Raw genomic sequence first — 19622 nt, 5'->3', positions numbered from 1 at the left:
TCGTGAAAGTTACAAGAGTTTTTCTTATTGTGACAATTTCTTTTGGTGGAAGTTACCACACTGTCTGGTTGTGCATACATGCATTAAGTCGCTTTGACAGCGCAGCCTCGCGCTCTGCGACGCCCAATCGCCATTGCCCCCTATCCTCCCAGAGATCATCAGGCAATTGGCACCTTCTGATCTCCTCCTCCACCCCTTGTCGCCAACCTTTCACAGGACGTCTACGCTGTCGCCTTCCAGGAGGAACCCAATCGAAAACCTGCTTGGGCAACCGATCATCTGCCATTTTTCGCACATGTCCATACCAGACCAACTGCTTGGACCTGATATCGTGAACGATGTCCCTCTCCACACCCATTATCTCGCGCACCTTTTCCTGTCTGGTTGTGCCGTTTTTTAACCTGAGTATGGTAAAAGGTACCTAACTTTTCTCTCCGTGGGATTTGTGGGGTGGAATCGGCAGCCTGGCGGGTTGGCTCGGTACAGCTCGGGAGCTTCGATCGGACGGGCGGTATTGTCCGTTAATTTCAGGCTAATTAGACGCTTTCATCATCCTGATACATGGGGCCGGGGAGGGGGGTGGGGGGGGGGCGTCGGGAGGCGAAGCTCGGCGGATTATGCCCGGGGCCGGCATACGGCATAACGCGCGATACATCGAGCACTGACCCCGCCCCCCGCCCTCGCCGGCTATCGCGTGGCATCGCCCGTAATAACCGGGAATTGTGCATCTCTCCGCGATACGTCGATTCTAGTCCGGCAGCGTAATAATTAGCCAACCCCGATCTCCCGGCTTTTGCTCCTGATTAATATCGGGATGAGGCCCAGATGCCGACTTGCATCGCGCTCGCATGAATTTCTTGCGTCGTCCACCAGTTCAAAATGGACCGCGCCAGACACACTGGTAAAAATACCTCTTGGTTCAAGAGTGCAGTTTCTTGTCGCCGGATTTAAGAGTCTGGACTCTTGTTTCAATGCAAAATCCGCTTGAAACAAGAGTTCAAGACTCTTAAATCCGGCGACAAGAAATTGCACTCTTAAGTCAATGCAATGCGGCATTGGTCCAAGAGGTTTTTTTTACCAGTGAGGGTACGAATTCAAGCATTCTGATGCGTGTTTTATAAGTTAAATTTCACGAAGTGCACGATTCATGCACTGAAAATTACTGAAATCAACTCCTAATTAAGATTTTATAGTTTTTATTTTACATTGGTCGCGGGAATTTTGAATTTCCCGGTCACAAGAAACTCTATTCTCTACGTGAGTCAAATCGCGCCTCGCAACAATTTTGGCAGGCTTCTCAGTCAAGTATTCTTCCTTCCACACCCTTTATCGTTCAAAGTATGAACAATTCGCCATAGCTGAGTCAAAGCGTCAAGACTGAGGTTGCCAGATTTTGGTATCACAGAGATTGTCATGGTAAAGTTTAGTGTGCGATTTGACTCTCCTAGACCATTGTCTTGCATGAGCGGGAGGTTTGAATTTACGCGTCAAGAAACATTAAACATCTTAGTCAAGGATTAATATCAGTAATATTCGTTACGCGAATCGTGTTCTACGAGAAATTTTGGTCATGAAATTTGCATCAGAATGCTTAAATTCGTACCTTGTCTAGTCTCTAGTGGTCCATTTCCATATTAAAGGCCTTGTCCTCGCGGGACGTCTCTTGGGATTCGCCCCTGGGAAAAATCTCACTCGCCAAGTTGGGAAAAATATTGAGTTACTCAATACTAATTGCAATGCCAACTAATAGTCCTTGTGGAGTCCCAGGAATGACTTCAACAGAAGGAGAAGACATTTTGTTGTGTTTTTTAACGGGATAAAAGCCTAGAAGTTTCATTCCTGCGATTCGAAGTGGGGAAAAATCCCGTGGAACGTCCGGTGGAGACAAGGCGTAAAGGTGCATTTTCGCGACTGGATTCGGTTGATTTTTCTAATGGACCACTAGACAAGCTACGAATTTAAGCAATCTGATACGTGTTTCTCAACCAGAATTTTACGTAGAACACGATTCACACTACGAAAATTACCGAAATCAACTTCTAACGAAGATATTAACGTTTTTATTTCGCACTGATTACGAGGAATTTTAACTGCCCGCTCACAAGAAACTTAAAGCTCTACGTGAGTCAAATCGCGCACTACAACGGTTTCAGCAAGCTTCTCAATCGAGCAATGTTCATTTTCCACCATGTGTTGTTCAAACTATTGGTAATTTGCTATAGCTGAGCCAAAGTGTCAAGATTGAAGTTGAAGATTTTTACATCGCAGAGACTGTCATGATAAACATTTAGCGCGCGATGTGAATCACGTAGAGCATTGAGTTTTCATGAGCGGGTGGTTTGAATTCACGCATCAAGAATCATTAAATATCTTCGTCAGGAGTTGATTTTGGTAATTTTCGTTGTGCGTTTCGTGTTCTACGTGAAATTTTGGTTGAGAAACATGTATCAGAATGCTGAAATTCGTACCTTGTCTAGTGGTCCATTGACTGATGTATCATCCTTGGAATTTGAACCAATCAGAATCGAGTATCTAATTTTCATCGAAATCCTGAAGAAAAAAATGTCGGGATGAGACTCCGATGTCAGCTTGTATCGCCTTCATGAATTTGTTGTTTCATCCACAAGTTTAAAATTTCCCTGCCTATAGGTGAATTTTCGCGACTGGATTCGATTAATTTTTCTGATTGATGACTGACGTATCATCCTTGGAATTTGGACCTATCAGAATCGAGTGGAGAATTTTCAACCAAATCTCGGATGAGGTTCTGTTCAGCATTAATAACAAATTAACCAACAGGTAACAAGGCTAATTTTTACATAAATAATACCAAAATGCTTCGGCTGATAGCCTATTTTTTGTGTTATTTATTATGTGAAAAGTAGCCTTGTTACCCGCTGTTCAAATTGTCATTATTGTGTATCTTGTCACGGTTCTGTAAATCGCGCCAATCCATCCTTTCCGTGACGAAGGAACGTTACTCCATTCCCAGGTTGAAAAATTGACTCAATCAATTCAATTTTGTACGAAAATGATCCCGCATACTTTTGGTGGAAATTGTGCCCGATATTTGCCCGAGATCAGAAGAAAAATTGGTGAAATTTTCAGTTAGAAATTCTCAAAATTCTCCATGGTAAAAGTGAAATCATTGCCGAAAAATCGGGTAACATTGAAATGTGATGTTCGCAAGGTGATGAAGCTGTAAAGTGATATCGTGTACGACTTCATGTCCAGGTCGTTTGTGTGGTATGGGCGTATGCAACACATTTCCAAGGAGAGGTTGCCCAAACAAGTTTTGGATCGGGTACCACTTGGGAAAAGGCGATGGAGGTGTCCGTGTCCCATGAAGGGCTGGTGGCAAGGCGTTGACGATGAAATATTAAGTTGTCACTTGCCCGGTAACCTTTGGGAAGACGTGGCGTTCGGGTGTCGCAGAGCGGAAGAGAGCATCGTAGGTGCGACTTTTATGTATGTGTTGCGAATCCCTCTTCTAAAGCGTCCGTCGTGTGTTTGAAAGTAACAGACTGAGTGTTGCACATCCTGACGTTATCATATGATAATCAACAATCATACGGACTAAACTGGCATTTTCTATAACGGCATTTCACCCTTGTCAAAGTTTTCAGTGTGTTACTAAGTCAGATGCAAAGTTTTCCAGTCGTCGTAAACAGTCCGGGGTGTGGTACCACTCACGCAGCCGTAAAAAGTTAACGACCTTTCGGGAACGAGCTTTATAACGTTTCAAACATTCATGTCGCTTTAAAAATTTAATCTGAATACCGTCGGTTGTGGAGGCATTCCGGCCTTCCCCTAGATTGTTAACGAGCATCTTGCATGAGCTCAAGACTGAAGCGGAACGCTAGGGGGGCAAAGAAAAAGAACTTTAAGCCAGGTTGGAAGACACTTACGGAGTTCGGTATGTGCAGGATGACTAAACCTCACGCAAGTATTCCATATGCGTTATTTTTATCAGCATTTTACGTAGCTTTGTTACTGTTGCTGCTCCACACGTACCAAGAAGAGTCTTTTTTCCAAGTTCAGAGCCTCTTTCCCTTCCACACTACTTTTATTACTCCAGTCAACCACCGGCAAGGTATACATAATACATAAAATAGCTTGCCTAAATAACGGACATAGAAAACGCCTTCATTTCCAAATGATACCGCTCGGACGACAGCGAGGTTAAAATATTTGTATTATGACGCCTGTGAGACTGTTCGCTTTTTGATCATCATTTAGCTCATCTTGATGACGATATCTCTCAATCAGATGCTCCAGACGTACCAAAACGAGTCTTTTTCCCCGGTCAGAGCCTCTTTCCCTTCCACACTACTTTCACTACTCCAGTCAACCACCAGTGCATGTATATACATAATATACATAAAAATAGCGTGCGTAATAACGGGCGTTGAAAGCGCCTTCATTTCAAAATGATACTGCTTGGGCGACGCCGAGGTTAAAATATTTGTATCACGACTCCTGTGAGACTTCTCGCTTTTTGATTGTCATTTAGCTCATCTTAATGATGATATCTCCCAATCGGAATGTGAAGATTTTGATGGAAGGTGATCTCGATCTCCTCCGACTACTTTTTTGTTTTTACTGATAAAGTGTTTCAACGGTCTCATTTCACATTTTGTTACAATTAAGAATTTAATCTAGATTCCCATAGTGAAAAGAGCAGATCAAAGGATGCTGATTCTCCCTAGAGATAGATTTATAGATAGATATAGATTATAGATAGATAGATTAATTAGATTTGATTGCATACATAGATAGGTAGCCTGATTAGATAGATTTGATTTGCAAGCTTCTTAGCACCGCTTTCCACATTGATAAGGAAGGATTATCCTGCATTAAGATTCTGAAAATTAAGCCCTTGTACTCCACCACTGCCGTTCAAATCATGCAACCCTATGATTAAATTGACCTTCCTTAGAAATAAAGACTACTAAGTGCGCATTACTCCAATTTTTCAGAATGTTCTCAAAAATGATTACTTCTCGAGAGTGGAGTGTGCCAAGATGCAGAGTCTACTAGAATCTTTAAGCTCTGCTGCCAGTTTTTTGGTTGCACATCTTTATTGCGCGAGTAATTATCCTAACCAGCGGTGCGCCTTTTACATACCTCGAACTTTTGAGAACCTCGAGCTGGTAACTAGGAATGCACCGTAGAAGTTTGCCTCACAGAGAATGCTGCTGTGCTTTGCGATATATCGATTGCCATGCCATTTAAAACTGTGGAAAAGAATTGATAAACAGGGTGTTCGCAGCGATAATCGATAAGCAAGAGAGCGTCGATAAGAATAATCAATTCACCATAGGTTTAAATGACATGACAATCGATACATCGCAATTCACGCCACGCCACTAGTGCTAAGTAAAAATGCCGTGTAATTATCCGAATGTTGCCAATTTCTTCTTTGTAAATATTTAGTGTTAAAGAAAGTTACGAATATTTTACCTTGAAAATGTCAGACTTTTTAGATCAAATTACGAACAAGATCCTCTGAAAAATCTGAGAAGCATTATTCGCAAATTTTACCGAAAATTCGTGATTTTTTAAAGGAATTTGCTAACGCCCGATGACTTTTACGGCTTTCTTTCTTAGCACGGCAGTATGAGCGATGGAAACTGGTGCAATGTCGATAGCTTCTATTTCAGACTATTGACGGAGTTACAATGTCGTACGTGTCAACAAAATCTCCTTCCGCAGAGTGAGGGCTTAAGAATTAGTTCGTCGATCCTCTTTCACTTGCTAAGCCTGCTTACCGTTATTGACACTTTCAGCAATTCGCCGTGGTAGTAACGAGAGTGCCCTCCTCACACGGAACGCCTTTTGAATGGTGAACATGTATCTTCCCCCTTATTAACAATAGAAATGAGGTTAATAGTTTTTAAACAGTGTCACCGTATTTGAATCCATCCATCGAGGGATCTGCACAGAGCACTCGAAGACTCTAAATATGTTTCAAATCTTTTATCAGCCGGGATGCCCTGGTATTAGAAGCTTTTGAAACGTTTTGCCTTAGGTTTTTTCTAGCCTTACTCAATAGGAAAAGGATGATTTTTCTCATATTTCCATGTATTCAGACTTTTACGGAATGTGTTTGCAAAATTTTAGGAATTATGTCCCTTGTGAATTGAACCGCGTTTAACAGAAAGGAACCAAACCACAGCGGCTGTTCCCACATTTACCTGAGGTATTTAATTTTCTACAAGAGAACATTTGTGCGAATTTTTTTGAAAATGTTACGGGATCTGCCTTACAACATGCAGAAAATTCACTGAAATATTCCAACGAATACGCTTCACCGTTTTCATATAATAAATTAAATTGCCCAGTTAAATTTGGCAATCTTTGATGTGGGTTGGTTCCTTTCTGCTTAACGCGGTCCAATCATAAATCTTTCATTTTAATTCAGCAAAATAATATAAGCGTACAAAAATAGAACTAGGAATCGTGTCCCTTGAATTATAAATATTTCATTTTCATTCAGCAAAATAATATGAGCATGCGAAAATAGAACTTATGGAAAGGCTATATCTGAATGTTTCTGGGGAAAATATTCACCATTTCCTCCGTAAAAACATTTTACCGAGGGTGCTGTAATAATTTTTGAATTTTAGTACATGCTTTTGCTCATGTTAGGACGGCCGCACCGCACACCTGTCGAGGTAAAATTGCAACTATTCCAATCGAACGTTATCTAGGTCGCGGCTCACTTCCAAAAACTATGCGGCGTTGCCAATACTCCGCAATAAAATTTCAACTCGACACTTATCTGTACGTGGTAGTAGCGCGCGCTGTAGAGCTGTAATTTTTTCTTGGATTAATTTCTAAGAATTTCAGATGGAATAAATCATCTGATTTCCATTCTCCCCGCCTGGTTTAAGGCCATCCAATTGACGATCAATCTCTCTGTACGATTTTTGTTAGCAAAAGAGCACTAGCGGGCTGATTATTGAACGCGACAAGTAAAGCTATAGTATAGACAAAGACGATAAAGGTAGTATAGAGCGATCCTGTTGGCTTCGGCGAGTGGTTCTTATAGACTAAATGAGGAAATGGTGGACTAACAATAGGGTCTCTAGCGGGTTCCTGTATGGTTTTCTGTCGCTACTCCTTCGCTCATGCCAACCACCCGATTCCACCAACAGGATCACTTTATTTCTCTAATGTCTTTTTCTTCTGTACCTTTGTCTTTCATTAAACGGCAACCCACGGTAGATCCCATAATCAGTCTATCCTTGTTCCCCTCGGCCCAACCAACCAGAACTACCTGTTCCAACCAATAGGAACACTCCATTTTCCCCATGTTGTCTTTGTCTATCGAGTCCAGTAATCTGCCCGCGGTCTGTAGTTTTCAGTTGAGTTTTTTCACAGTCCCACCCCGAACGTACCCCGACGGCCGGAAATTCGGCAAGCCGAAGATCGCGCGATTCCCGGAATTCGCAACTCGCGTCGCCGCGGGGCGAGGCCTGCTCCACGCAGAAACCGCACAACCGCAGCACTAACATCCTGCAGATACGCGGTTTTGTCGCCGAACGATCCCGATGGCGGCATGAATAACTCAGGCTCGAACCCGCTGACCTAATTGATATCGGCGCTCGGTAATGGGAGCGTTACGGGGCTTGGAAAATGGCCCGGGTGCCGGGGGGGGGGGGGGGTGTTGGCGATCGGGGGCGGTGCAGCTCAGAAAGTAACCAGAAAGTCAAACAAGAGCATCGATTTATCCGCCGCGTATCATATTCTTGTTGACTCGCTACACACGACGGAGGGCGGTCACCGGCGCCTGAAAGCTTTTTCGATTAGCCCGGGCCCGAGCAACAAAGCGCGTATCACCACGTACTAGACATACACTCTAGAGTAAAAAAAGACATATCTCAGAGTGTCTACTCTCCCAGAAATGAGGGAACTGCCGGAAAATTGTATACAGGCCCTGCAGTGGCTTGGCGTGTTCTGCGATTTGTTACCTGGATATTATTTTTTCGTCCGTTTTTTTTATTTCTGAGTTAGGCTATGTACATTTTGAAATTTTCTTCCTTCGAACACAGAGTGTTTCCAACGAACACCTTAAAGACATTTGATGGAAGTTGTGGAAACCCGTGCTCGTCTCTGATTGGTGCCGAATGACATCATTCGGTTCGGCGCGAAACCGGAGCGTTCGAAATCTGCGGAAAAGTTGCGCTCTTCAAACGGCATATTTGTCGGTTTCTGAGTTACTTTTTCGCGTTTTTAATGTTCGCATCGTGTTCTAGGTACGCGTCATTTACCTTTGAAAAATGAACTACCGGACATGGTACGAATTTAAGCATTCCGAGTAAACGAATCACATGCTACCAGCAGATGATAAACAGCGTAAGTGATCACAATTACTCAGAGCATGCATAACTGGAATTCTGAAATCGGATAAAAGGGTTGAAGGAACGGGTGATCAACGGCCGAACATCGCCATGAGTCCGGGAATTGGCGAGGGCTGCACGGGGCGAGTGCCGCATGTCCGCAAAGCATGGAGAAAAACGTCGTGAGTGCCACCCGTGTCCCGAGTTTCCTGGACATACGGCAGTCTATCGTTGCAACCTCGCCTCAATGCGGGACATACGGCAGGGACCCGGACCCCCTCCATATGTCACTGGAGATACGCCTTTGCTGACTTCACCATTGAACAGAGTATATTTTCACTCAGTATAATTTGGATTGCATTTTGCAAAAAGGAACCACTAGCATTGCAATGATGCTAAGATTGTGCAACTTCATCCTTTGCAATAAAATTGCGGAAATTGTGAAAAACTATGAAATTTAGATGGTGATTTTTGTCTTAAATTTACAGTTTTTAGCGAGTAAAAAAGAAACTATTAAGGGACAATCGGGTTTGTCCTCCAAGACAAAAGAAGTTGCACAATCTTAGAAACATTGCAATGCTAGTGGTTCCTTTTTGCAAAATGTCCATTCCATGTTCATCCATTTCATGTCTGACTCAAAGAAAATTTTTTTGGTTCATACGGCATCTTCCTCAGCACGGCAGAATACTGCCCTCCACAGCAAAAATGCCGTAACTCTACTTAAAATTTTGTATCGTGTGTAAAAATTTTGAATAGTATGGCGGAGGTGTATCCCAAAATTGAAGGACGAATATCAGTTAGGTTTTTTGTAAAACAACATTTTGTCGGAAAAAAATTCAAAAAGTGCTGAATGGAGATCGGCGATTTTACTTTGAACGGCAGAATAGTTAACAGTTTTCAAAAGTCTCATAGTTTTACACAATAGTTTTCCGTCAATTTGACATGGGCTTCACGCGGGTGATTTGTATGCGCCTTTGAAAAACTGGGTTACAGCCGTAGCCCGTGGCGTCCTCGGAGAAGTGACCGCGTTTCTGCGGCCAGCAAACCCTACCGACACATCAAATAATTAGGAAAGTGTGTTCTGGACGGTGTTGCTGATTTTACGAGAAATCCCCTGCATTAGGATCCTTTCACCGTTGATACACTCCATTTCTGGAGTGGATAGGCGACCCCTCTTTCCAGCGACGGACCGCGAGAGTGGATAATCCACAGGATGGACGATGGAAGCACCAAATCGGGATATTAATGAATCATCGCGCGGATTTGAGTGAATATCCGTATTCAACGTTGCCGCCTCGTAATCAACGAGATGAACGTCACGAAAATTATTGTTTCGCCGAGAAAATTGTAGCTTTTCTTCAGTACAATGGGCCTTCTGCAAAGTCACGGAGAAGCTCTATGGCTTACAAACCAATGGAGAATTTGCATGCAATTTTTTTATTGCTTCATCTGAAAGTGCTTACAGAGCTGATTTCACAGTATTTTTTACAATTTGTTTCAGATATGGGAAATAGTGTGAAAGTAGATTTGAAAGTGAGAAAATGAACCGCCTAGTGACGTCACACTGGAATAAAAACACATTGGATCTAGAGTCCAGACTCTTAAAAACATCGACAAGAAAAAGGCTCTTGATTCAATCAGATTTTAGCTTAAATCAAGAACCAAGCCTCTTAATTTGAGCGGATTTCCTTTTGATTTAAGCTTAAATCCGATTGAACCAAGAGTCCTTTTTCTTTTCAATGTTTTTTCAAGAGTCTGGACTCTAGATCCAATGTGTTTTTTCCCCCAGTGCATCTGGCGGCATCTCCCATTTAAACACACGCATTTTAGCAGATTCGATCAGTTTGTCATATCTTCTTCAATAACTGTTCTATTCATGAACCAAGACTATCCTCGTATTCAGTTACTGAGTAGTTTCTACTTAAACACAAAATTCGTCTAATTTCAGACACCTGCTGCAAATTCTCTATCAGTGGTTCATATGGAACACCACTGATAGTAGTGAAGGCAACGTATAATATCAGTAGATATACCTTAGTTATGGTATATATACCTTACTATGGTACGAGTTACCACAGTATGGTTGACAGACCGATTATCATTAGTTCATATACAACTATTATTGGTGTTCCATATGAACCTCTAATTGGTGTATAAGCCATAGTTTTTTGTCAGTGTGCGTGGATTTGCGAATTCTGATTGTTATGTCAATTTGTACGAAAAGAACAATGGGGCTATTGAACTATCTTGAATTTATCTCTCAAACTCGTAAAAACTGTTTTAGGAACTGACCCAGGGTTGCAATTTTTCATGAAAAATAAAATGTTGACATTTCATTTTGAAATATTTTATGAATTTACTGAAAAATATTAAAAATACCGAAAAATGTGTTTCGAAAATAAATGCAAAATTAAATGCAATGCTATTTTTTGGGGTGTTTTCTCGTGCGTGTTGCATACTCAGCCCATGAAAATGTGTTTTATACAGGGTTATTCATAAGTCACGCTCCACTGGCCCTAACTTTAGTTCTAATTATGATATCGACTTGCGGTTTAAGACGTTTTTCCTCATATCGAGGGGGAAACTTTTTTAGGTACTTTCCAGTTTTTGATCCCCTCGTGGGAAGGGGGGGGCGGAAGTCACAAATTTCAAATGGCCACCTTTCTCATGACCAATGGGTGTGGTTTTGAATAACCCTGTATTTTTCAAAACTCCGTGAAATTTCACGAAACATCTCACGGAAATGTTCAATATTTCATATTTTTCATTTGACCCGTGCTACCCCGAACTGACCCATCCCGAACGGTTACTTCTACACGGGAACGGATCCGGTACACTCGTGACGTCACAGTATTTGTTGATGAAAATAGCCAAGAGTTTTTATTTAATATGATTACCATTGATTACACTAACATGGCATGGCAAATTCGGGAGCCTCGTAACGCACGAGATTCCATGGATTTGAGAGCTCACACGAAACGGAACACATCCCCGTGGAAGAAATATGGGTTCACGTAATGCGACGCTCGAGGATTTCCATCTGGACGGTTGCTTTGCTGCGTTCCTTCGGCGACCGAGCTCGGGGAGTTTTTCTCTCCTCGTAGGAATTAAAAAGTGCCACCGAGGCGATGATATATGACACGGCTCGGACCCGCCGAGAACCGAGTCGGGACACCGGGACCGGGCTCACAACGAAATCACATAAGTGAAACCGTTTTGCTTTTCAGCGCGCTCCCTGATTCGCTATTCACGCTTCTTCGCTTCGGCTCCGACTCACGACTTTTCGCCCCTGTTGCCGCTCCATGTCTGACTCCTTCTACCTGCGCAACGTTGTCAGATTGTGTGAAAATCACACCAATTTTTGTGAAACAGCCCGAGGCAATCAGGGTGTCCACCGGTCCCCACAAGTCCTCAATGTCCCCGATTATCCCCGATTTTGGAAGGGTGTCCCCGATATTCCCGAAAGTCCCCAATTTTCTTGTTCAGGTCCTCAAAAAATGACTAAAATCGTCCCTGACACCGGCATTTTCAAACTTTATCGGCGGCGCGGTATAACCAGGAATAGAAACACTGAAGTGATGCTTGGTGTAAGGATTGAGCGGGTCAAAAAAATACCAGAAAAAATGAGTGTAGCCAAAAAGTGATAAGTTTCCGAGGGACCAAAGAATATGGGATGACGGCTCAAAAATGGTGAAGGAACATGTGCTAGACCTAAAAGCTTGGAGGTGATTGTATCGAGAGATCAAAGAATGAAAGGATCGAAAAGAAAGAGAAATTGGAATAATATATGCGGTTTTCAAGTGAGAGACTATTTTTTATTGATCAGAAGGATCCTGTCCTAGGTAATTTTATTTTTACCAGGCTCAAAGTGAGCCGGCTACTACCATGGGTAGGAGACCTGAAGGGCCACCAGGCACGTAATGCGCCGGCTTCTGCTTTGCGCAGGAAAGTCAGGACTTGAAATTTTGAATACAACCCTGTGCTATTGCACTTACTTTTACTCCGGATTCATAAATGAATCGGCTTCTCCGGTTGGAGGATTTGATACAAACGTGAATTTAGTTAGAGATGTCTTGAAATTTTTCCTGGGTGAATTTAGATAGGACTGCCAAAAGTGGAATATTAAAGTTGATTTTGTGATGACCCTGAGAGATTAGCCGCTCCGATCGCTATAGATGGGTTGATTCAGCTTGCTCGCCAAATTCGCTCCTTGACCTTGCTCGAGGAACTTGATTCTTGACTTGGGTTCGGGTTTCCTTTCTGGCTGCTGCTTGAACTTGGTTGAGTCTTCGTTTCCTAGGTCTTGATTAGCTTGCTTCGCTGCTTGGCTGGATCTGGAGACTGGGTGTTGATCGGACGGCGCATCACTTAGAAGTGAGTTCATGGAGCGCAGCGTCCCAGTATTTATACCGGTCGCGTGAGAGAGCGTTGCCGCGAGCTTGGCTGTGATTGGTCGACGCGCGCGCTGTGTGAGAAATTGGCGGGAGTACCGCTATGCGAGTTTGAACTTCGCGGGAGCACCGCTAGGCGAGTTTGAACTTGGCGGGCGCTGTGGAGACTAAGTTTTGGACGTTTTGAATTTCGCGCCCGCGCGCGGCTCGTGATTGGTGCGCTGCCTCGCGTTCATTCTGAGGCTGGGGCCAATGGAATTCAGCGGAGCTTTTTGCTCCCGGATTCATCACTGTGATTGGATTTCTAATGATTATTAATTTTGTTCGTCACTGTGATTGGATTTCTAATGATTATTATTTTGTAGGTGAAACCGAACACTTGGTTTCTCGTATGTTTTCATCGGTTCAACATGACTTGTAAAATTAGTCGTCTAAAATACGTCTTTTAAGTTTTAACGCTCTACCTAGCTTCCTCTCCTCGAGTATTTCAGGGAAAAATTCCCCGTTTTGTGAAAAAAACCTCTAAAGTCCCGAAAGTCCCCAATTTTGGTTTTTTATAACTGGTAGACACCCTGATAAAAAGGGGGAGAAAATAGGAAACAAGCCAACAAAAAACACACGAGACGTTTTGACTCAAAATTGAATCATTTTCAGTCGGAATTATACAACAAAAATTAAAAAATATCGATAAAAAAACCTGAAACCTACATGTTGATAGCAGAGATCCAAAGAAAACAAGATTGTTTTTCTGTTGAAAATGACTCAGTTTTGTGTCGAAACGTCTCGGGTGTTTTATTGTTGTATTTTAGCCTCGTTTCCCGTTTTCTCTCCCTTGTTTTTCTCCCTTTTTGTGAAAAGATATGGATATTTAACATTGAGTTAAATGAAGAAATGTGCTGAATTTTCAGCACAATTTGGCGGCAATGTCCCTGCGTCGACCAACGAGATGTTTCATGTTGAGCAAAAAAGGCAGGTATTTGAAGTCGCATTTTTCGACGGAAATTGAGTTGCAATTCGAACTTAAGTTGCGATTTGTTTACGATTTTTTGGCGATAAAATCGCGAGGATCATCAACATCTGAGTGATTATCCTCAATCTTTATCATTCATTATTTATCATCAATTCTATCTCTTTTAAATTGCGTTTAATAAAATCAAATTTTACCACAATTTATCACGATTTTTGGTAGATAATATTGCGATATATGGCCGTCGATACAATCGCAATTTTTCCCGATAATATTGTAAGAAAGTGACGTCGATAAAACTGCGATACATTCTCCAAAAATCGCAACTTATCGCGATGACTGCTACTTGGGATGACGTCAATATTCTTGAGAATGTGGATTAAGAGCGTGGAAAAAGAACCGGAATGTCTGTTTCGTTTTAGTCTAATTCAAGTCAATATGAAGCATCGTCTCGCTCTTTCCGAGATGTACCAAATACAAAAACTTCCTCTTTTTTCTCAACGAAGGTGATTAGGGCGTTATTGCAACAGATTTAATCCAATCATTTGACAGGTTGAAATGAAAATGAGATACGTTGGATGCTCCGCAGCCTGTGACAAGATATACGATAATAACAATTCAAACTGTGGGTAACAAGGTTTTTTTTACAGTAATGAGACCAATCATTTTTGATCAATCTGATGTTCAATATACTTTGGATGGGCTTTATTAGATGGGTGTATCCAACGTCAGATGCGGAACGGACTCCAACAATTTTGAATTATACAGGGGGCAAAAAAGGCGCCTCAAATTTCTTTCGCAAAAATTCGAAACGCCAAAGAATTGGTGATGGTCAATATGCTCCTATAGGTTTGATGGCATTAACAGTGGTAAAAAAAAAACCTCTTGGTTCAAGAGTGCAGTTTCTTGCCGCCGGATTTAAGAGTCTGGACTCTTGTTTCAAGCTGATTTTGAATTGAATCAATGCAAAGTCCGCTTGAAACAAGAGATCAAGACTCTTAAATCCGGCGACAAGAACCTGCACTCTTAAGTCAATGCAACGCGGCATCGGTCCAAGAGGTTTTTTTTACCAGTGAACGATTGAATATCACGTCTCGCTGTGTGTGTTCATAAAATTTCAATTTTAATATTTACGGGCTGATTGATATCGACAGGTAAAGCGAAAGACAGACCTCTGGCGGGTCGACTCACTCCAATATGCGCGCTCCATATCTCACAGGCAAGTTTCCGGGATACCACTATTCGAGCTCCGGTGTGTTGCGGAGTATCATCGTCATTTGAAGGCGTTTTGAAAAACGTAAGAAAGAATCATTTGCACAGCATACAGCATTCATAGCATATTAATGCAGCAATGTTATATTGCATCCGCCCTTTCAAAAATGAATCTATAGCCACGTCAAGATTGAGCAGCAAGCTGATTATTGAAATCGATAGAGAAAGAGGGCAAAGGGAGAATGGAAAAAACCTATTGGTGGAAGCAGGTATGATTGCATTGGACTAAGGAGGTAAGGAATAGATCAACCCTGTATCGTTAGTTCATTACTCTTCTCCTAAGTTTATAACAAATGCCTATCTTTACCAGTCCATTATTTACCCCTAAGTCTATGACAACTGCCCGTCTCCACCAATAGGATCGCGTGCATTTTCAATCTATCTATCTTTCTTTCGCGCGAGAGTCGCCGAATTTCCCCGAATCACATAATGCATTTTCGAGGAAAGTGAAACATATCTTTCTTTGAAATTTTCAGATATTTTAGATTACATTGCGAACAGTTTTGTCTGAAAAATTGGAAGAGAGTCATTTACAACTACATTGAAAACATTACAACGGCAGTATGAACAGGAGTTTTTACTTCTTGCTCCCTTTGCGGGTAGAGGAGGTATTTTCATAAAAATAAAAAAAATTAAAAAAAAAAATTTGAAAATTTATCATTTCTAGGCGTTTAAAGGTGCTTGGAGCAAAAAAAAAAACCCATACTTGAAAAAAATGTGTGTCCGTCCGTTCGGCGTACCCTAGTTCTGTGTGCAGCCATATCTCAAAATCTATTCGTTCAAGTTCAATCAAAGTTTGCATAGAGGACCATATCTATGGTCTCCTTATCCACGTCGAGTGATTTTGGGGTGCGCCAAAATTTGGAAGGGAGGGTCAAACATGATTTTTACCCAATTCATACGGAGCGCTCACTTTGACGGATTGTACATGTACATTTTGAAGAAATGTAACGTTTTGAAAAAATGTACTTTTCCTTGTACTCTTCTTTTCCCGTTTGAAGTTTGCAACGTGCCCATTGCGGAAGTGGGAAGGAGGGCGGCAACGTCGTGTCTGTCACTTGACGAGAGCTTCATTTCTCATCGGCGGCTGGCTGCTCGGTGGCGGAGTGAGTCAAGTTCTTTTCTTCGCATGTTCATTCCGTGCTCGCTCGGAGAATGGAGCTCCGCCAAGTCACATCCCTGAAAGAGCCCAAGCGGCAAGCGACGCTACATTCGCTCCTCTCACATGCTATCCGCCCTCGCCAGGTTTAGAAAACATACCACCACGCTATTCTCAGCAAAAGTAGCCTGTGGCCAAGTCTTTTCGGGGGAAACGGATCTTAAAGGGACTGCATCTAGCTGAAAGGAACCAAGCCACATCAGCTATCGCCAAATTTGAACCGCGTTTAGTAGAAAGGAACCAAGCCACATCAGTTATTGCCAAACTTGAACCGCGTTTAGCAGAAAGGAACCAAGCCACATCAGTTATTGCCAAACTTGAACCGCGTTTAGCAGAAAGGAACCAAGCCACATCAGTTATTGCCAAACTTGAACCGCGTTTAGCAGAAAGGAACCAATCCACATCAGGTATTTCCAAATTTGACGGGGGAGTTTAATTTTTTACGAGAGAAGGTTTGTGCGGATTCCTTAGAGGATTTAAAGGAATTTGCTTTGCACCACGCAGAAAATTGACTGAAATTTGCATAACGATCTGGACAACCGTTTTCATGTAAGAAATTATATTGCCCAATTAAATTTTGCAATAGCTGATATGGCTTCGTTCTTTTCTACTTAACGCGGTTCATTCAACTGGCCAATCAATTTTTAACGAGAGAACGTTTGCGCGGATTTCTTTGAAACGCTCAAGGAATTTACCTCGTACTATGCAGAAAATTCACTGAAATTTGCACCAAATTCCGCACAACCGTTTTCGTGGAAGAAATTAAATTGCCCGATTAAAAATGGCAATGACTGATGTGGCTTGATTTCTTTCTGCTCAACTCGGTCCAAATATGCCCTCACTCAAGTTCGTTTTACCACCTCTGACTGTTGGATGGTTCGGCTTGAACAGTGTGGATAGGTTAGGATTTTTCCGCATTTATACGACCAAAGATAAAATAAGAGTCGACATTGAGTTGGTCAGTTGCATTGGTCACAGAATCGTGTTTTGGTGCTTGCTTCTTGTAGAACAGCTAAAAACAATGAAATAATAATAATTTTGATTTTAACCTGTCTTTGGCGTGTCTGTGCGTCCGTCACTGGCGCAGTGGCGTTTCAAGAAGCGGACTACCGCTGCTTCCTTGGGTAATATGGTAAGAACAACCGGGACGTTGGAAATTCAAAAAAAAAAAAAAAAAAAAAAACGATCTTAAAAAATGTACTTCTACGGGCTGATTATTGAAACTGATGAACAAAGCAATAGACAAAGAAGACATAGGGAGTATGGAGTGATCCTGTTGGTTGAAATGAGTGGTTCCTATAGACACAGGGATAACATGATGGACCAACAATAGGGTCTCTCGTGGGTTGCCGTTAGTTAGTCTATTATCTACCTCATTTGTCCATTGCAACCACACGCTTCCGCCAATAGGATTCCTCCATATCTCTCTTGTCTTTTTTGTCTATTGCTTTGTCGATCAATATCAATAATCGGCCCGCTGCACTTTTTGTAAGTTCTGATTCAAATGAAATGGTACACGGGAACAAATCGAACTCTGGAAAAGGGCCGCGGGATCTTTCCGGGAGCCAGCGAAAATCCTCCGCCTCGCGAATTCCCACCGCACCGAGCAAAAACCACGCAACTGCAGAGGGAATCACTCGTCACTTAGGCGGTTCTTGAAGAGCATGGAAAGTAGAAGAGGGGCTTACGCCGCCGCCAAGAGCGCGACTAATCCTCCCGGTACCGGCGCACGGTGGATCGAGTCAATTAGAGAAGTCGGACAAAATTTGAAAACTTTTAAAGCTTATAACTCCGTCAAATCCAAAATTAGAGATTCTTAAAATGGTTCCATTCGTTTTTTGGTGACATTTTGTTCTCGAGGCACCCCTTAAAATTTAAAACGTGGCGAATTAAACACAAAAATTTTCAATTTTCGTGAAAAATTTCATGTCCGAGCTCCCTGATGGACTGGATCCACTGTGCGGCGAGCGGGGAAAGACGCGAACAATGCATGAAAAATGAGACTCCATCGACCCAGATTGCGAGTCATAGAGTGCCGATTTGTTCGGGCCGCCCCTACAAAACGCTCGGCTCGTCCCTTCGCCCCCTCCTCCCCCCACCGATGCACCGCCACCACCCGAAAACAACCCCCCCCCCCCCCCGCGGTGCTCGCCCTATTATACATGAAGGTGAAGGGATAGGCACCGGTCGTTTGTATGTGAAGCATTAAGTATTATGGAGGAATAAGAATTGTGGCGCTTGCTTGCAATGTTAGCAGTCATATCTCACATAGATAAGAAATAGTGTCAGTTTATACTAGGCATCTGATTTATGAACCATAGGGAATGCAGTAAATAGCACCAGATCTCTGTGAGCGTCAATCATGCTTCTTTCTCATCGTTTCTTTGATTTTTTTTTTTTAAAATTGGGAGATCGAAGAAGATTGCATCCAAGCAAAATCTCAAATATCAAATCAACTATCAATGCGTCCCTCTCGTCGGGAGGTCGTTACCGGACTGTCAGACTTCAGTCCGGTCCCGCGCTGGTTGCCCGAGAGCTCCAGCGGCCCTCACCCGATCGCCGCTCGGCACCGCGCATGTGCGCCGTCTCCCTCTCCTCCCTCGCGGCAGCGGGGAGTATCACAAGTTGAAATTAAATGTAATTTGTATCTCTGCACAAATTTAAGATACAAATCAATGGATCATTGTTGCTCTTACCTCATCGTAGATGAAATTGTCGATCTCCTCGAGGGGCCTGCCGTAGAGTCGGCTGGGGAAGGGCTCGAACTTGCCGGGGAGGATGGAGCCGTCCTCGACGCTGACCTTCCGCTTGGGCTGGAACCCGTACTCCCGCGCCAGCTGCACCGTCTTCGTCTCCGGCTTCCCGAGGGACTCCCGGGTCAGCGGCCGCACTTGCACCTTCACCTCCGCCTTGGACGGGCCCGCCTGGGGCCCCGCCGGCCCCCCCGTCCCCGCACCCCCGCCCCCGCCACCACCCACACCTCGCAGCTCCGCCCCGCTGCTCCTCGCCGTCTGCACCGCCTGCGCCGGCAGCGCCCCCGGGAACCGCACCGGGAACATCTCCGGCAACTCCGGTCGAACCACCCGGTCAAGTCATCACCGCCGCACCGGCACCGGCCGCTCCCAGCAGCACCCGACGACAACTCCCGGTCATTCCATCCTGAGGCCTGAGAGTTTCCTCCACGGAGGAAAGCTTTCTTAATCTAATTCTACGAGCTTCACCGACTTTTTGTCAACCATGTTCGTTGTTCGAGAATCCTCAAAGTAATCGACTGTTCGCTTTTGAGAAACGGAGTTTAATTTCCCCGGTTGTCCGGTGAGAGAACGATCCGCTCTCAATGTTTCGAAATTCAATTCTATTTCCGATTAGGCACGTTTGTTTCCGGTAATACTATAACTTCCGGTTATTCCATCGTCCGGCCTAAGAGTTTCCTTCACGGAGGAAAGCCTTCTTATTCGAATTCTAGAATCGGAGCCGATTTTTTGTCA

The 19622-nt window shown here is 43.2% G+C and overlaps 1 protein-coding gene across 2 annotated transcripts in view; it reads right to left on the bottom strand.

Annotated features, from left to right (window-relative positions):
* Positions 1 to 19331, bottom strand: part of NaCP60E (Na channel protein 60E) — a 362748-nt gene extending 343417 nt beyond the window's left edge. For both annotated transcript variants that reach the window (XM_019053311.2, XM_072305268.1), the window contains exon 1: positions 18831 to 19331. In XM_019053311.2, the coding sequence (XP_018908856.2) occupies positions 18831 to 19193 (363 nt within the window). In that variant the 5' untranslated portion in view covers positions 19194 to 19331. The remainder of the gene's footprint in view (positions 1 to 18830) is intronic.
* Between the last annotated feature and the right edge of the window lie 291 nt (positions 19332 to 19622).

This window comes from Bemisia tabaci, chromosome 10 (genome assembly GCF_918797505.1).
Source record: "Bemisia tabaci chromosome 10, PGI_BMITA_v3".
Classification (NCBI taxonomy): domain Eukaryota; kingdom Metazoa; phylum Arthropoda; class Insecta; order Hemiptera; family Aleyrodidae; genus Bemisia; species Bemisia tabaci.
This window is presented reverse-complemented; position numbering and strand designations above follow the sequence as displayed.